Below are 17,754 nucleotides of genomic sequence, written 5' to 3'. Positions count from 1 at the left end.
GGAAAATTTCTATTTCCGAATATTGAAAGAGGATTGCATCAGCACCAAGACAGATGTTTGCAGATACATTCATATTTTTTAAACACAGTCACAACCAAAATGCAATTAAATAAATATCAGAACAACAAAATGGGAAATGTATGTGACAAGCATCACTGAAAACGTATAATTGATTGATAGAAATATACAGCTGCTTCAGATTCTTTTTGGAAGCAGTTGGAGTATAAATTACACAAAAAACTTATGAAGTCAATACAGTAAAACCACTTACCAAGATGTCAGGGAAAGCAAGAGGAAGAGATATATGTATCCTCTTTTAAGACTAGGAAATACAGTGTTATCACATGGAAAATCCTATTTTTACTTTCATGAGAAGATCTGAATATTAAGCAAACTTTAAGGTAGCTTTGTTCACAAATAAAAATACTTAATTCAAGCTATTTATTGAATGCATACGATATACATCTTGATGGTGCGAAGGGCTTTACTTAGAAAGCATTTCACTGTAATCCTCACTCTCACCACCTTACAAAGTAAACGGTATCCCCCTTTACAGATGAGGAAAGAGAGGCACAGAGAGGTTAGGTAACTTGTCCAAAGTCACACAGCTGGTAAGCAGAGGAGCTGATTCCAAACCCAGGACTGATTCCAAAGTGTGTGATCTGAACTATTCTGCTATATGATCTGCTAAAATTAAAAAATGAGGCTCAATGTTGGTGAAGAGGTGTACCTCACTGCAAATATCCTCAAATACAAAGTACCTACTTTATTTTTTGAGTCCGCTATTATGGGGACCTCTAAACCTTGGATGTCTGCCTGACTAAGTCAGGACTTTGTTCTAGTTTTGCCCTCAGACTGAAACTCTCTCTTCTGGAGACCCTGCTCCAGGCACCCTGAGACTCCGGATTCTCTGTTGGGATTGCCACAATGCCATCACGCCTTTGTGATGACAGACCTGGGCCGTTGCCGCGGCACCCACCAGGCCTGGGGCTGGGAGGCTCCCAGTATGACCTGAAGCCTATTGTGGCCTCCTCACTCACTGAACATGTGTGGCATCTTCATCATCATTTAGGCACAAAGTTAGCCTCCACCTCTGGTTTCCAGAGACCCTCCCTCTTCATTTCCTCTGCCCCATCTCTTCACCCTTTCCCCCTCGCACTTGAACTCTCCCATCACTCCACGCTCCGCTCATCTTTGATTCACTCGATCCTGACATTTCCTCCTCCCACCTTTTCTGATTGACCACTTCACTCCCTTCACTCTTTCCCTCACCTGCTCTCACCTCTGGCCTTTTCGCTTCTCTCTGTTTTTCCCCTAAGCTTTCCTCCTTCACTCCCCTTTCCCTTTCACGTCTTTACCACCTGACTCCTCCATTCCTTTCACTTCCTTTCTGCTCCCTCTTTCTCTCCCCACCATTTTATTCTTTTCATCATCCTATTCCCTTCATCTCTCTCTCCCTTGCTCCACCATTCCCTCCCTTTCTCTTGCTGCCCACTTTACACCTCCTCACCTCTTCCTTCCTCTCGATTCCCTCACTCCCCCTCACTCTCGTTGCTTTCTTCCCACCAGCTGAGCTGGGTCAGCTATATCCAGGGATAACTATGGGGTATGGGGGTGTGCAACAAAGTGCAGTGACTCTTCCTGGGCATGAGCAGAATCCAAGCCCAAGTCCAAATAAGGGTATGAAAACAAAGATGAAGAAGAAAGAAAGGAAGAAAGATATGGAGGAGCTGAAGAAGGAAGTGATCATGGTGAGAACACCCAACATGGGGGCTGACAAGTTGCCCTCTGGAAATTCAGAATTAATTGACAGGCCTGAGCCATCCCTCTTCCCCAGTGTGTTTCTCCTTCTCCCCCTGGAAATGACCTGAGGTCACCTTCTCTCCCTCGATGACTCTACTGTCTTTTCAGGATGATCACATGTTAACATTGGAAAATCTGAGCACCAAATATTCAGTGGACCTGACAAACGTGAGTGAAGGATCTCCCTGAGGGTGGCAGAGGTTCCCAACTCTGACTCTGAGGCCACCAGGGCAAGAGTGGAGCCAGAAATCAAGCCTCCTAGCTTTACATTCTTAAGAGAGTAAAAGTGAAAAAGGCAAATATCTATTTAGTATTACTATGAAAATTGTTTGACATTGTGGATCCCCCGAAAGGGTCTTGGAAACACGAGGGGTCCCCAGACCATACTTTGAAAACCACTGATATAGGAGTAAAAGCCTCTATTACTACTATTAGGTTCTACTACCATTTTCATTTAGAGGAACCAGCACCCAAGCTTGTGCACAAGACTAGAGAGAGGTTCTATGTATTCATGTCTTTAGCAGGGTTTTTTTCCTACTACTCAATGAAAGAGAGAGCCAAAGCGTGAATGTCCATAAAGTTATCAACATTATGTATTGAATTTCATCATTATATTGTCCTTGCACATTGTATTACAACTATATTTTATATATTATATTATTACATAATAAAAATAAAGAACACTAGAGTTTGAGCCCTTTAAAGGTAGGCACCATTCTTGGAATCCTCAGTAACTACCACAATAGCAAGAAAGGTGTCCAAAAATGATTAAGGATAATTCATAAATGGAAGGTCCTTCCTATGAAGGACTTCCAGACTGACCTTGAGAGAGCTTCTCTGGTCCCTAATTCTATCCTAGGGCTATAAAACACAGATCTGGGATTTGAAGCCAGGTTCTTCTCTATTGCTGCTTTTTTTTAAATATATAGTTCTCTATCCATCCCTATTTCTTCTCCACACAGGGCCTTACCCACCAACAGGCACAGGAAATACTAGCGCGAGATGGACCGAATACACTTACCCCACCCCCCACCACTCCAGAATGGGTCAAATTCTGTAAACAGCTGTTCGGTGGCTTTTCCATCCTACTGTGGATTGGTGCCATTCTCTGCTTCATTGCCTATGGCATCCAGATATATTTCAATGAGGAACCTACCAAAGATAATGTGAGTCTGCTCAATTAATACTGCCCAGCCTAAACCCCACTCCTCAACCCCTGATAGTCTTCTGCTCAGCACCTTAGTCCTCCTGAAGTTCTCTGGCCCAAATCCCTCATCTTCCTAGGACTTCCTAAAGGGAGCCCCTGGTCCTTCTTGGTTTCTCTAGCATTTTATCTAGAAAGCTGCTGTTTCAGCTCCCCGAGATGCATTTCCTCCAAAAACTTGCTTCCCTTCGATTATCTTCCTGACTGATCATGGAAGCACTTTGTAGTCCCTTTCTCTCTTCCCCTGAATTTTAACCTCTTCATCTCCTCCCTCCCCACCTCTCCTTTCCCTCCCCCTCCCCCTGTGGATAAATAGCCTTCCCCAGAGAGGAAGATACAGTTCTGGTCTAGGATTTTGCTGACACCTCATCACAGCTCAGGGCTCCTTCACCAGGGAACCAAGCATGCCAGCCCTTGCAGCTGATTTCTAAGGCTGAAGAGGCAAAGAAGGACCTACTGACAAACGTTTTCCCTCCCCACCCCTAGGTGTACCTGGGCATTGTACTAGCCATCGTGGTCATCATCACTGGCTGCTTTTCCTATTATCAGGAGGCCAAAAGCTCCAGGATCATGGACTCGTTCAGGAGCATGGTGCCAGAGGTAGGATTGCTGTGGAGGGAGCCAGTGAGAGAGGTGTAAGAATGTGGCCAAACACAATGGTTCAGTCCCCTGAAGAATTATATACTGCCATGCCGTGAGCTGAGCGAGGCTGATGATAAGGCTAAGTTTCACATACGTTACCCTCTCAATGGCCTCAAAAACACCTAGAAAGTCTATAATACCCTGGGAAGGACACAAGATTGCCAATGAAACGCTCTGGCCTGATGTATACCCTGAATCTAATCATGAGGAAACATCATACAAACCCCAAATGAGAACATTCTATTCAAAACTTAAAAAGGGCAGGGGCTGAAGAGAGGGGGCTGGATTCCTCAAAATGTTGACTTAAAAGACAAAGAACAGCTGTGGAAATGGTCTAGATTAAAGGAGGCTAAAGAGACATGACAATTAAATGCAGCACCTACCCCCAGACAGAATTGTGTGCTAGAAGAGAAAAAAAATGTTATAAAGGATATTACTGGGTCAATTGGCAAAATTCGAATATGGACAGTAAGTTAGAGAGAAGTTTTCTGTCAGTTGAAACTGTTTGTGGCTATGTAAGAAAATATCTTAATTTTTGAGAAATGCACACTAAAGAATTTAGGATAAAAGACCCTGATGTATATAAGTTACCCTCAAATGATACAGAAAAAAAAAAAGAGTATATGGTACACACATACACGTGGAGAGAAAGTCAATGATAAAGCAAATGGGCTAAAATGCTAATAAATGAATCTGAGTAAAGGCTATATAGATGTTCATGATACTATTTTTATTCTTGCAACTTTTCTGAAAGTTTGAAATTATTTTCAAATAAAAGGTTTTTTTTTAAGGTACCTGGAAACAATATGACAGTAGACAGGAGCATAGGGCTAGAAACTTGGAATGGGACAGGCTCCAAAATTTCTCAACTACATGACCAGGTTCTAGCACTATAGCGTAGCATTTTTGTCTCCCTTTGGTGTCAGCAGAAAACCTAATTCCTTCCTTGGGTAAGACTTTGGGAGCAAAGTATTTTGGTTGATTGAACTGTATCAAAAGTTGGCTTTTGCTGCCTAACAAACCACCCCCAAATTTAGTGGCTTAAATCTGGTCTGTTATTCTAGTCTGGGCTGGCCTCAGCCAGGGTTGGATGGTTTAAGGTGATGTCACTCACATGTCTGGGGCCTCACTGGGGTGACAGGACAGCTTGGGCCTTTCTGTCTTCCTCCAGGAGGCTAACTCAGTTTGTTCATGTGGTGGGCAGGTAGGGGTTCCCAGAACAAGAGGACAGTCCCTAGTGTGCAAGCACTTTTCAAGCCTCTGCACTGTCACATTTGTTAATATCCATGGGCCAAAGCAAGCCATATGGCCAAGCCCAGAATCCAGGGATGGAGAGATAGACTCCACCTCTTAATGGGAAGAACACCAAAGTCATATTGCAAAGGTCCCTGCAAACAGCAATGGTAGGAATTTATAGTCTACAGAAGAGACCTTTGGGGGTGATATGGTGGGTGAAACAGTAAGAAAGGAGAGTCAGAAGGAAGGAAACAAGGAATAGGAGGTTGTAGGCTAGGAGCTTGTTGGGGGAAGCAGGATGCTTTGGAAATGACCTTGCGCTATCTTCCCATAGCAAGCCCTGGTAATTCGAGATGGAGAGAAGATGCAGATCAAAGTACAAGATGTGGTTGTGGGAGACCTGGTAGAAGTGAAAGGTGGAGACCGAATCCCGGCTGACATCCGGCTTATCTCTGCACAAGGATGTAAGGTGAGCGGATGTGGATAGCTATGGGAGGGGGCCAAACATCGACTCAGGGTGCTGTAGGGATGTGGACTCAGTTAAAGGAAATATGATCTATCATTCAGAACCATGAGAACTTACAAGTGTAAATTTGAGATTACAGACAATAAAGTCTCTCGTGTACAGATTACGTTTTACTCTGTATGTCAATGATGAAGATGTGTCATCTTCATAAATGAATCTGCCTTTTATCCCATGTTCACCTTACCACCCATCCTCTCTCCCATCCCAGGTAGACAATTCCTCCTTGACCGGAGAGTCAGAGCCCCAGACCCGCACCCCCGAGTTCACCCATGAGAACCCTCTGGAGACCCGAAACATCTGCTTCTTCTCCACCAACTGTGTGGAAGGTGACTATCACATTATAAGTAGCCTAGATCCAAAAGCAGAGACTGAAACATAAAGATTTCAAGAACTGTCTTTTAAAGATAGTGGGAGTAGCTAAGAGCTTATAAACAGATGTTTTAGGTTCTCCGTCACTCCATCACTCAAGAGCTGTACAACCTTCAGTGAAACGACCTCTCAAAGCCACTTTTTCCACATTTGCACAATGACAGTGTGTATGGATTAAAAGAGATATATATGTAAAATGCTTTGCACAAGACCTAGCAAGGTCTATAAGGGACCTATAATTTTTAGCTCTTGTTATTCCAGCTAGTGAATGGACTATGCTCTATTAGCTGAAAACGGCAGAGAAGGGAGGCAAGTTATTCAACCCTGCTAGCTCATTCTTTTCCTAAATTAAGCCCTAACTTCTCCCAATTATTCTCCTCGTCAAGAGATGATATTGGCTTTGGAAATTCGAGGTACCAGAGGTGCCACTCAGGCTTTGGCTTTGCTCCTGGAATCCAGTACCTCCATGAGCGGGAAGGTAGTTCTAGCCAAAGTGGTAACAATGACCTAACATCATCATGTCAACCTGTCCTCAGCCCTTTCCCCTAAAGGAGACCTGCCAGGCTTCCTGGAACACACTTGGAAACATTATTTGGGCTTAAGAATAAATATTTGGTTGTGGATTTAATTAATGCCACTGAGTTGTATACTTGAAAGTGGCTAAAATGGGAAATTCTATGTTATCACAATAAAAATTTTTTAAAAAAATAAATGTTTGGGTATCTAAGAAACAGCTATTTTTATTGAATACCTAATTTGTTTCAAGTGCTACAGATATTATCTCTGATCCTCACAACACAATACAGCCTATTTTACATGGGAAGAGACTAAGGTTCAAAGAAATTAAGCACCATATCCAAGATCATAATTCAACAGAAAAGATCAGGGATTGGAATGCAGGTGTGTCTCCAAATCCCACACTCTTTCCACAGACCCAACTCTGGACTAAAAGATTGTTAATAACCTCTCTGGTAATAAAATTATTTAATTTGAAAATATCTTAAAGGAAAAGTGTAAAAAACATTAAGCGTTAAGACCAAATAGACACTAAGGAAGAATCCAACTAGAAAGTTATATATATATATATATATATATATATATATATATATATATATATACACACACATATGTATACACACACACACACATATATATACATATATATACACATACACACTAAAGAAGCAGATTTGATTGGACAGCAGGATGCAAGTGAGCAAGCTTTCTGCCCAAACACTAGATTTCTATTTTTAAATTCTAGGAAGAAATTTGCTCAGATTTGTCCTTCCAAAGTAGGTTTTTCATCAGCTAAGTTTATGCTTCAGATGAGGGAGCATGGGGGGAAGCAGGCAGTGCCATTCCCTCTACGAAACAAGGGTCTGGCTGGAGTGGAGGAGGGTTTTAACAGGATACTAGGAGGCTAAGAAGGTGGATCTAGTTTCGAAGAGCTCAGGAATGCTAAGTTGAGTAATTTTTGTTCAATTTTCAAATTAGTGGCATAACTTTAACCTTTGCTCTAGATCCTTGTCTCCCAGCTCTCATTACTGTGGACTTCGACAGAGCTGCTAGTACGATCATTTCTCTTGAGGTTTTCACACATCTTCACTGGGGCTTGAGCTATTTCTCTGGCAATATACAGAAGAATATACACAACAGCCAGTCTGGCCTGGAATGTGGGATGATTGGCCATCTCAATCTCCCCCAAGGTTGATGTCGCCCCACCAAATCTCTGGATACTTTGGGATTAGTTCTTAAAACTTGTCTTTCCAAGCACGGGGAAACAATAGCAGAGATTAAACCTTGGCACAATATGGGTACAGCACTTACCAATTATTTTAGCATCTTCCTTTCCTAAGGCCCAATGAATGCCTCTGGTAACCAGTCTGAGGCTCATTCCCTGAGTGCCTCATTCTGTGAACCTTTCCATAACTCCTCCTCCATATGAACCATGACCTGACCTGTCTGCTTTTTGAGCAGGACCCTGCTCTCAGACTTGTAGAGCTGAAGGTGACCTTGGAAATGGGGATCACCAGCTGCTCCATGCAAAGATGTTTATAGGTGCTGATAGAATAGCGCTACGCCTAAGTCACCTCGGTGATTTTTGTATCAGTTCTTCTGGAGACTCTAAATTCATCTAAATGAAAAAAAAAAAAAAAAAAAAGGAACTAGTATTTGTGTCTCTACAGTGTGTCCAGCACTATTTTAGTTCTTTTAAAAACATTCATTGTATCCTCACAGTTTTGTAGGTGTTTCATCCCATTTTAAAGATGAGAAAGTCAAATTCCAGAGAGTCCAAGTAACTTGCCCCAAGGTGAATAGCTAGTAAGTTAGAAGTTGGACCTCCTGCCTTGAGTCTTTCTGATTCCAAAATACATGCTGTTTCCACTAAATTATGTTGTTATTCCTAGTGATTCTGACTGTGGCTTTAATGGTAGGAACTACAGCAATTATAGGTAGAGCAGGAAGAATTAATTTGAGCAAAGAAGCTTGGCAGGACCCTCGATTCAAACCATGTAGGTGAGCAGCCTGCGTTTCTATGTATTGTTAGACAGGATGTCCAATACCCCTCCTGACACAGTGCTGGTGGAGAAAAGGACTTTGATAAACCCAGAAGCCCAGCTGTTATGGCCTGTGGTACCCACCAGAGGTCAGACTGGCTCTAGCTAGAGCAATGGGGGCTCAGGTTAGGGCACAGTTTCTCAACCTTGGCACTATTGACATTTTGGACCAGATAAGTAATTCTTTGTTGAGGGGAAAGGGACTGTCCTGTGCATTGCAAAATATTTAGCAACATCCCTGACCAATACTCACTAGATGCCAGTGGCAAGCTCCTACCATCCCAGTTTGATAACCAAAAATGACTCCAGACATTGCCAAATGTCCCCGGGGGGGGTGGATCACCCCCAGTTGAAAATCACCCAGTTACAGGGTAAGGAAATGTTGGCATCTAGGACTCCACCAGAAAGGAGTCCTAGATGCCACTGTTCCTGGGGATCTAGAAAAACTATTCAGAAGCTAAGCACAAAGCAAGAGAAATATATAGACAATAGAAGATATTTAGATTCAGCGTAATGAAGACCTTGACGGTGAAGGTATTTGGGTTTCTGTGGTTAACTCTAAAATCTCTTCAGAGATTTTTCAGACTAGGAGACACTTATTTGTACAAACTAAATATGAGTCAGCCAGAAGGAAGGTGAGAATAGAACATAATGACTTCCCACAGGACCTTGAGTTTCCACCTTGTTTTTGACCACTGATAGCTTGCTTTTTGTAGGAATCAAACCCAGCAGTCTTTTCAGTTCAAACTTGGAGTGTCTTGGGTGACAGCTCTTTCCCCCTTCGTCCACAGGAACAGCTCGGGGCATTGTGATTGCTACAGGAGACAACACGGTGATGGGCTGCATTGCCTCACTGGTGTCAGGCCTGTCAGTTGGCCTGACTCCCATTGCTATTGAGATTGAACACTTCATCCGTTTAATCACGATGGTGGCCATCTTCCTTGGTGTCACTTTCTTTACACTCTCGATTATCTTAGGCTATCACTGGCTGGAGGCTGTCATTTTTCTTATTGGCATCATCGTGGCCAATGTGCCTGAGGGACTGCTGGCCACTGTCACTGTGAGTAGACAAGGTGGAGGGTGGCCTGGGGGCAGGCAAACCACCCCAGGGGAACGAAATCAACAGTGTCTCTTTTGTTGTTGAAACTCCCAAGTACAGAGTATTCCTGACATTTGTACAGTTGCCAAAAAAATTTGGCTCCCAAAATTACAATGAACCCCCCATCCATACTTTCTGGTGCCTTCTGTTTCTCAATGAGAAAGGAAGCAAGTTGTGATGGAGAAAGCATTGCATCATAAATCCCAAGGACTGAGCTCTAGTCCTGGGTGTAGTAGCTGGTGAACTTGACCGAATCATCTAACATGTCCAAGTGTCAATTTATTCATCTGTTTATAGAGGAACATTGATTTAGAATTGCAGAATCTTATTATTGCAAAGGACTTCCAAGGCCATATAAATTCAACCTTTCTACCAATGCTGAATATTCTCTATAAAGTCTGCGGGAAGAGATTATTATATCTAGTAATGGGAAGCGCAACACTTTTTGTCTCAGCCTCTTTCATTGGTGGACTACTTTAGTTAAATTTCATTGTGTTGAGTGAAAATATGATTCCCTTTTTGGTTTGAGTTTTCATATCCGAAGAAACAAAAAATAAGTCAATTCTCCTCTCAGGATCTCTCAGACTAGCAATTTAGATGTTTGAAGGTAGCCATATGTGCCCTCACACTCTCCAGGAGAGAGGTAAAGTGATCTAATTTTCCTAACCATTCTGCGTATGACATTGTCTTCAGACCCCTTCCTTGTCTTGACGATCACTCATTTGGATTATGTTCCACTTTATCAATATCCCTCTTAAGATAAAAATGGGCATGATACTCAGGGGTGGTTTCACAGCATAAAAACATTAGATATTATGTAAATAAATTATAATCCCATGATTAGAATTCTGTGCTTACATAACCATAGCCTAAGAATCCATTAGTTTTTAAAACAGCCTTGCCACACACCTGACTTACTTTGAATTTATGACCAACAAAAATCTTTGGGTTTTAGATCATTTCTCAAGTCCTTTCCAGTGCTGCAATTTTACTTCCCGATTTCGTCTTTCCTCCCCATTCTTTTTTTTAAAAAACTATTGGTACAACCCTCCCTTCCCCCCTCACACATAGCATTTCATACCACAATAAAAGATTAGCTGTATATGTGGTCCCCGGAAAGATCAGACTTAAGAAAGAAGTGTGGCCTGAACTTGAGTGGAAAGGAGGCTGCTGAATAAAAAAAAGATGAACGATTCATGGGTAAGAGGAATATTCCAGGGGGAATAAAGACGATTATTCTCTATGACACCATGTTAAAGGAACACCCTCTTTTTTTGCAACTCTTCCATAAAGCATGAACCAAATTCTTTTCTGATTTCCTTTACCATAGACACAGATGGAATTTCTAAAGGCTAGGAGGAAATGAAAGGGAAATAAGAACCAAAAAAAATGTAAAGTAGCAATTAAAATGGTCAATTCTCCAAAAATAGAAAGTGGTGTGAGGAGTCTCTCTTCTCTCCATTTACTCCCTTCCGCCTTCGTGGCCTTAGGTGAGTCTGACCCTGACAGCCAAGCGCATGGCACAGAAGAACTGCCTGGTGAAGAACCTGGAGGCGGTGGAGACGCTGGGCTCCACCTCCACCATCTGCTCTGACAAGACGGGCACCCTCACCCAGAACCGCATGACAGTCGCCCACATGTGGTTCGACAAGACCACATATGAGGCCGACACCACAGAAGATCAATCTGGTGACTAGGGATATTAGTGGGCCAGGAGGGGAAGGATTAGGGGAATAAATGAGCTGAAAGGGGGTGGTGAGTCCAGACAAAGAGAAGACGGCTGGAGAGGGGAGCTGAAGGAAGGGGAGTGTGGAGGAAAGGAAATGCTACCTCTGAGAAGTATTTGGGTAGGAAACAGGATGCAATTAACCATCTGCTTTAAACCCTCCTATCCCCTGCTCAAAATTCTTCTGTTTTTTTCTCCCTAGGGAATACATTTGACAAGAACTCTCCTACCTGGCTTATGCTAGCCCGAATCACTGGTCTCTGTAACCGGGCTGACTTTAAGGCTAATCAGGAGGCACTTCCCATAGCTAAGGTGTCAGGTCTAAGGGGGAAAAGGGTACCTCAGTGTCCAGGGTACAACCTGCTCTCTTAAAATCTCTTTCCTGGTGTTCAGTGGTTTCCCTCAGACATCCCTCCCCAGTCTGCCCTCCCCTTGGCTCCATGGGTGAGCCTGAACCCAGGTGCCAGGCCTCTTGGGACTTACCGAAATCCCATCCTGGCAGCGAGAAACAACAGGTGACGCTTCCGAGTCAGCCCTACTCAAGTTTGTCGAGCAGTCTTATGGCTCTGTGAAGGAGATGAGAGAGAAAAGCCCCAAGGTGGCAGAGATTCCCTTTAATTCTACTAACAAGTACCAGGTACAGAACCAACAAAGGTAGGGGAGGGGTGGGGGAGGATGGGCTCATCATCTGGGGACACACAAGCTTTGCCTTTGCCTTCAACTTCATCTCTGAGCAGATTAGTGGAGGCAGTGGATAACCAGTATCCCGATTAAGAGGAAGACACACTTTAAGAGAAAGTGACAAACAGGTGAAGACAGGAGTAGATGATAAAGGAAGTGTTCAGTCCAAGGAGAGCTCTGAGCCCAGTCCACTTGCAGAGAGAGCAAGTCATAGAATACTCTCTGAAATGCCTGTGGGTAACAAAAGCTGGTTAGTGAAAGAGTCATGTTAGAGTCACTTGCAGCTGTTGGGAGGCTTTTCCGTGTCGACCATGAGATTTGCCACTGCTTAATAAGGTTGGATTTGCTAGACACTTCCCCAGAAATTTCTTATTTCATTAATCATCAAACATTTCCTTCTTTCATTCCAAGCCTGAAATTCTAGTGACTGCTATCAGGTGACCAGGGGACTCCGATGTGTTTGTGAAGTTTTTCATTTCCCAGGAACATTTGTCCATTATCTAGGGCAGAGTGGACAAGAGAAGGGGAAATGCTGAGTCAGGTATGGTGGCGGCACTAACAGTAAAACCCATGAGAGGGACAGGAAGGATGGTTTTTTCTCTCCCGGGTGAGAGTCCTGTCAAGCTTTGAAGGGGGCTTAGGGTAGATAGTAGGGAATGGCGCCATTAACGTGACTTGAATTTCACCACGTAAGGGTTGAATTCTTCTGGGCAATCACAACTTCCTCGGTGGGGAGTGGATTTGCCAACCCCATACATGACATAAAGGCCAGACACTCAGTTGTGGGTTACAGAGGTGAAGCGAGACCCCCAAGTAAGTCTGTATTGCTTTTCTGTTTTGAAAAATGTATAATGAAATAACCAAATCTTTAGGATAATAAAAAAATTACCTATACTTTCAAACTGAAAACAATGAATTAAAGCAATAGATTTAAAGAAATAGAGTTAAATAAGAGTTAAAGAGCAATAAAAGTTAGAGAAATAGATCCATACTTCTAACAAACTGGCTTTTAGTCAGTGTAATAAAATAAATTTCCTAGGCCCAAATTGCAATCTTATTTTCAGTTTTTTTTTCCTGTTGTCTAGTGACCTCACTGACCAGACAGGAATTTTGTGCTTGGCAGGGTCTGATTAAGGACTGTGGAAAAAATTAGGCACCTCTCCCTCCATGTGATTCAAAATAAAAGCAAGACAAACCCACAACATATGTATAGGGATGTCCAACAAAGTTCTGATGTGCCCCATAGTGACTACTTTAGTGCTTTTTATGAGATATGGAATGTCAAATTCAAGCAGCAAAATCATCCTTTGAAGTTGCACCAAGTGTGCTCAGCCAGCTGGCTGCCTGGCTTCGGGTTTGGGAGGCTCTGAGAAAAGCCCACCGGCCACTCTCTCTTGCTCCTGGGCTAACTGCCTTAATTCGCTTGCTCTAGGTGTATTTGCAAGGGACAACTTAGCTGCCTGGTCATTGCAGAGCTTGGTCTCTTTCTCTCTCTGCGACTGAAATGTCAGCGACCAAAATGAAAAGAAGGTTCTTTGTTTCCAGGTTTCTGTCCTCACCTTTTTTAGTTGTCATTTTCTATCAAGATAATGATTTTCTGTGACCCAGTTACTAGCTAAAGTAGGTTTCATTATCATCTACTGGACCTTTCACTCATTTGGCAAATATTTATTGATGCTCAAAAAATTAAGCTTTCAAAATCTGTTGCAGCTTTCTGCTTAAAAACAAGTTAAGGTTTTCCCTCTGAACTGTTTAAGCACATTTTGACCATAACTGAACATGTTTTTAAAAGCTTGTTATAGAACAGTTTAACCCACAGTTTTGCACATTGGTTTCCTACCTGGCTTACCCTTTGAGCCATGCAATTCTCCCCGCCCCCCCCCAGACCCCTCCCCACTCTCATTTCCTTTCAAGGCATTGATTTTGTTACCTGAAAGGCTACATAGGGGAATTTTCTATCTATCATTAGAGGAGCCCCATAGATCTTTTTCATAGCTCGAGATCAAAGGGACAGTGCAAAACCTAAACTGATTTCATTTCTCTCTCCTTGTTGCATGATGTCTCATCAAGTTCACTTCATAAATCTGCGCCCCCTTCCCCTGTCTGTACCCCCTGGCCCACTTCCTACCCCACTGACCCCTATATCTATTGAGATCTATCTGGACGCTGTCAATGGAAGTTTCTGGCTCTTAGGAGACAGTGACCATGGGGACTAGAAAGACTAATCTATTTTTGAGTTGGAAAGCTTCACAGTTTTCCAAGTATGTTTTGCAAACATTCTCTCATAAAAAAAGCAATTAACTGGTGGTATATGGTAACTCTGTATTTTGTATATTTTATGCATGATATTTCTGGTAAACTTACAACTTCTTGAACAGAAAGAATTATTAATTAAAAAAAAGACCACACAGAGATTAGCTCCACAAGGAAAAAAAAAAAAACAATTAAGTAGGCAAGGAACAGAGATTTTGAGAAGTAGATTCTGAGGTTGTAAAGTTAATAAAAAGGTCCTGCTCAGTCTTGGATTTCATGGGATGACAACAGTAAAATTCCTCTGATTCTGAGATGTTGTGTATCCCATGTTTCCTAGGTGAAATTCTAAGACTCATTTACAGCTTCATAGATCAGATATTGGTACCTTCCCCATTCATGTCAGATATTCTGGATCACCTGCATATTCTGGATCCTAGTTGGGGGAGGGCTGCAGGTCAGGAGTGGAGGTATTTAAGGAGAACTAGCTGCCATCTGTTGGAGCTGGCTTTATATTTGGCCTTTGCCTGTTGGCAGTTTGTCTGAAGGTCAGCCTGGACCCATGCTAACTCAGTGATTGGTCACTGGAGTGGAGACCAAGGAATGGATGTAGGAAATTATTGTGAACGAATGCCCTAGTTACTACGTTACAAGATGTTTGAGATGGTTTGGTTCTTTGCACAGACAGCATTATTATAGCACATCTGCTTAGTAAAACCTAGTTATCTTGATATTATCCCACAGTTCTGGAGCTACTGCATCATATTGTGGGAGATGAGAGAAGAACAGTGTTCATATGAACATTATGAATGCTGGGGTAGGCTGTTAGAAAGGGGAGTGACGCTGTGGATGTAGTCTAAGAGCTATCTCATCTGGGAGTTTATGGATCCCTTTAGCAAGAAGAACTCTCCTAGGGGAAGAGAATTATGATTGTGCCTACAGGTAGGGAAGGCCCAACAGGTCTCCGGACTCTTAAGTTTGTATGTTTTTCCACTCTACTCTGCTATCTTTCTTTGCCAGCCTTACTATTTCTGCTGTCTAGCAGTCCAAACAGGAAGGAAGCAGGGGAAAAGTGAGGGTTCCTGGCTCTGCCCTCAGAGAACTTCTAATGTGGCTGTGAAAATAATAACAGGCTGAGGTTTTCTGGAAAGGAAGAGAGGCTTGGGCTCCACCTTGGATCAGCTTTGACTGGGGTTAGGGCACAGGGTTAAGGCTGGGGAGGAAAAGGGGTTTTGAAACAGGCTAAAACGGATTACCTATCTCTTTTACTCTCAAAACTTTTCCCTGTTTTTTTTTTTTTTTTTTTTTTTTCCAATCCCATGCCCTCACCTCCTGTTCCACCAGATGCTTCCTTTGCTCTCCCTAGATGTCTATCCACCTTCAGGAGGACAGCACTCAGACCCATGTACTGATGATGAAAGGGGCTCCTGAGAAGATCTTGGACTTGTGCTCTACTTTCCTTCTGAATGGGCAGGAGTACCCAATGGATGATGAAATGAAGAATAACTTCCAAAATGCCTACTTGGAACTGGGAGGCCTGGGGGAACGTGTGCTAGGTGAGGGGGCTATGGCAGGAGGCTTTGAAAAAATGACACAAAAAATGTTATTATTTGTGGGGTGGAAAATCTAGGATATTGGGGTGAGGGAGATAGGGAAATAGATGGTTGAATGACTGCTAGCCCCTTCTTCTTTCTCTCCCCAGGGTTCTGCTACTTGAATCTGCCTAGCAACTACTCCAAGGGTTATGAATTTAATGTAGAGGAAATGAATTTTCCCATGAAGGACCTTTGTTTTGTGGGGCTCATATCCATGATCGACCCTCCCCGAGCTGCAGTGCCTGATGCTGTGAGCAAGTGTCGTACTGCAGGGATTAAGGTAAACACCTGAATACCCCAGGAACCCTCTCCTACCTGTCACAAGTTTGAGCCACTAATGGAAAGCCTTGCTCAGGGTGTGTGCTTAATAATGTTGGTTGAATTAAATTGATTTCTACATAATTGAGTTTATGATGTTTAGTCTTAAGAGGTCCCCAAGTTAGGAGACAGTTGGCCAAGATAATGGCATAAGACACTCCAGGATGGATCCTCCACAGAATCTTTGAACAGCTAGCAAAAGCTGGCAGAGCCATCTTCCTCCAAACCCCAGAAAAGAATTAAAGGGTTGCAGTAACTAGGTGAGGGCCAAATCAAGAAAACACAGATTTTAAAATGGTAGGTGAAGTTCGTGGCACCCTTGCTAGCCCCTTTCCCATCCCTTCCCCAGCATGGTATGGAGCCAGCCTGTGCTACCATTGTGGGCTCCTTGCCTAATTCCAGAGGTAGTAGAGTAACCATATGTGCATATTGGGGTGACTGTATGTCGGCACCCAGTTATCAAGTGGAAGCATGAAAAACTGAACCAGGAAACTTCTCTCTGGCTGGCCTTCCCAAAACTTGTCCTGTAGGTAAAGCAGCTTTCAGACAGCTACTGCAGTTTAAGAAACAATTAAATTAAAGCATCCTGGAGCAAAGAACTACCTGCATTAATCATACAATAGAACACCCAGTAAGGGAAGAAAGTCTATTTCATAGGGAGTAGACGTAGCATTCTAATTCCTGTACATGAGGGAATTCCTACAACCACAAGCAAGCACAAACCCAGGACAAGAAACAGGCTCCAACAAGCCCAGATAAGATTGAGAGAACCCTGTACTTCACATTTGCCTCAGGATGAAAGGAGGGCTGAACTCTGAAGAGACCTCCAGCCAAAGCAGAGTCAATTTACAAGATTGTGAAAGGTGTCTTTTGTGTGTTAGTTTGTTTTTGTTAACTACTGGCTCTCAAGGAAATCTCTGTCATATCACTAACTGGATACAGACTTAAGGAACAGGCAGCTCAGGGGCAAAATAACAGAGTTAACATATAAAAATGTACACTGTGAAACAAAAGATAACAAAACAAAGACCCAGGAAATGATGACCCGTGCAAAGGAACAAGATAGAAACCATCAGCAAAGAAGACCAGGCTTTGGGAATACCAGACAGAAACTAAAAAAAAAAAAAAAAAAAAAAAAAAAAAGATATTCAATAGGCTCAAGGAAATAAAAGGAAACATGGAAAAATAACTAAAGGATAACAAGAATACAGTTAATGAATAATATGAGAATCTCAATAGAGAGAAATTTTAAAAAGGAATCAAATAGAATTACTGGAGTTGAAGACCACAATAGCTGAAATGAAAAATTCCCTAGAGGGTTTCAACAGCAGATTGGCACTGGCAGAAGAAAGACTCAGTGAACTCAAAGACAAGACAATTGAAATTATTCAACCCGAGGAGCAGAAATAAAAAAGAATTTAAAAAAAGTGAACAGAGGTTAAGAGACCTGTGGAACACCACCAAGCATACAAATATATACATATTTTGGGAGTATCACAAGGAGAAGAGAGAAAAGTGCAGAAGGAATATTCAAAGAAATAATGACAGAAAACTTCCCAAATTTAATGAAAGACATTAATATACACATTCAAGAATCTCAATGAAGAATATGGAGGAAAAATACCCCTATGTAAACTATGGGCAATGGTTAATAGTACTACTTTAATAATCTTTCATCGATTGTAACAAATTAACTAATGTTAAAAAAATGGTAGAATTACAAAAAAAGTGCTATCATCAATTATAA

The 17,754-nt window shown here is 42.4% G+C and overlaps 1 protein-coding gene across 1 annotated transcript in view; it reads left to right on the top strand.

The window, feature by feature from the left end:
* The first annotated feature begins 1,601 nt into the window (after window positions 1-1,601).
* The window catches only part of ATP1A4 (ATPase Na+/K+ transporting subunit alpha 4), a 46,174-nt gene continuing 30,021 nt past the window's right edge, over window positions 1,602-17,754 (top strand). The window contains exons 1-12 of the mRNA XM_037813444.1: window positions 1,602-1,751; window positions 1,912-1,971; window positions 2,766-2,969; window positions 3,494-3,607; window positions 5,220-5,354; window positions 5,620-5,737; window positions 9,130-9,398; window positions 10,928-11,126; window positions 11,366-11,475; window positions 11,666-11,800; window positions 15,461-15,650; window positions 15,797-15,969. Of these exons, the coding sequence (XP_037669372.1) occupies window positions 1,602-1,751; window positions 1,912-1,971; window positions 2,766-2,969; window positions 3,494-3,607; window positions 5,220-5,354; window positions 5,620-5,737; window positions 9,130-9,398; window positions 10,928-11,126; window positions 11,366-11,475; window positions 11,666-11,800; window positions 15,461-15,650; window positions 15,797-15,969 (1,857 nt within the window). The remainder of the gene's footprint in view (window positions 1,752-1,911; window positions 1,972-2,765; window positions 2,970-3,493; window positions 3,608-5,219; window positions 5,355-5,619; window positions 5,738-9,129; window positions 9,399-10,927; window positions 11,127-11,365; window positions 11,476-11,665; window positions 11,801-15,460; window positions 15,651-15,796; window positions 15,970-17,754) is intronic.

The sequence above is a fragment of the Choloepus didactylus genome, chromosome 2, assembly GCF_015220235.1.
Source record: "Choloepus didactylus isolate mChoDid1 chromosome 2, mChoDid1.pri, whole genome shotgun sequence".
Classification (NCBI taxonomy): Eukaryota; Metazoa; Chordata; class Mammalia; order Pilosa; family Megalonychidae; genus Choloepus; species Choloepus didactylus.
Note: the sequence above shows the minus strand (reverse complement) of the source record. Positions and strands in the feature narration are given on the sequence as shown.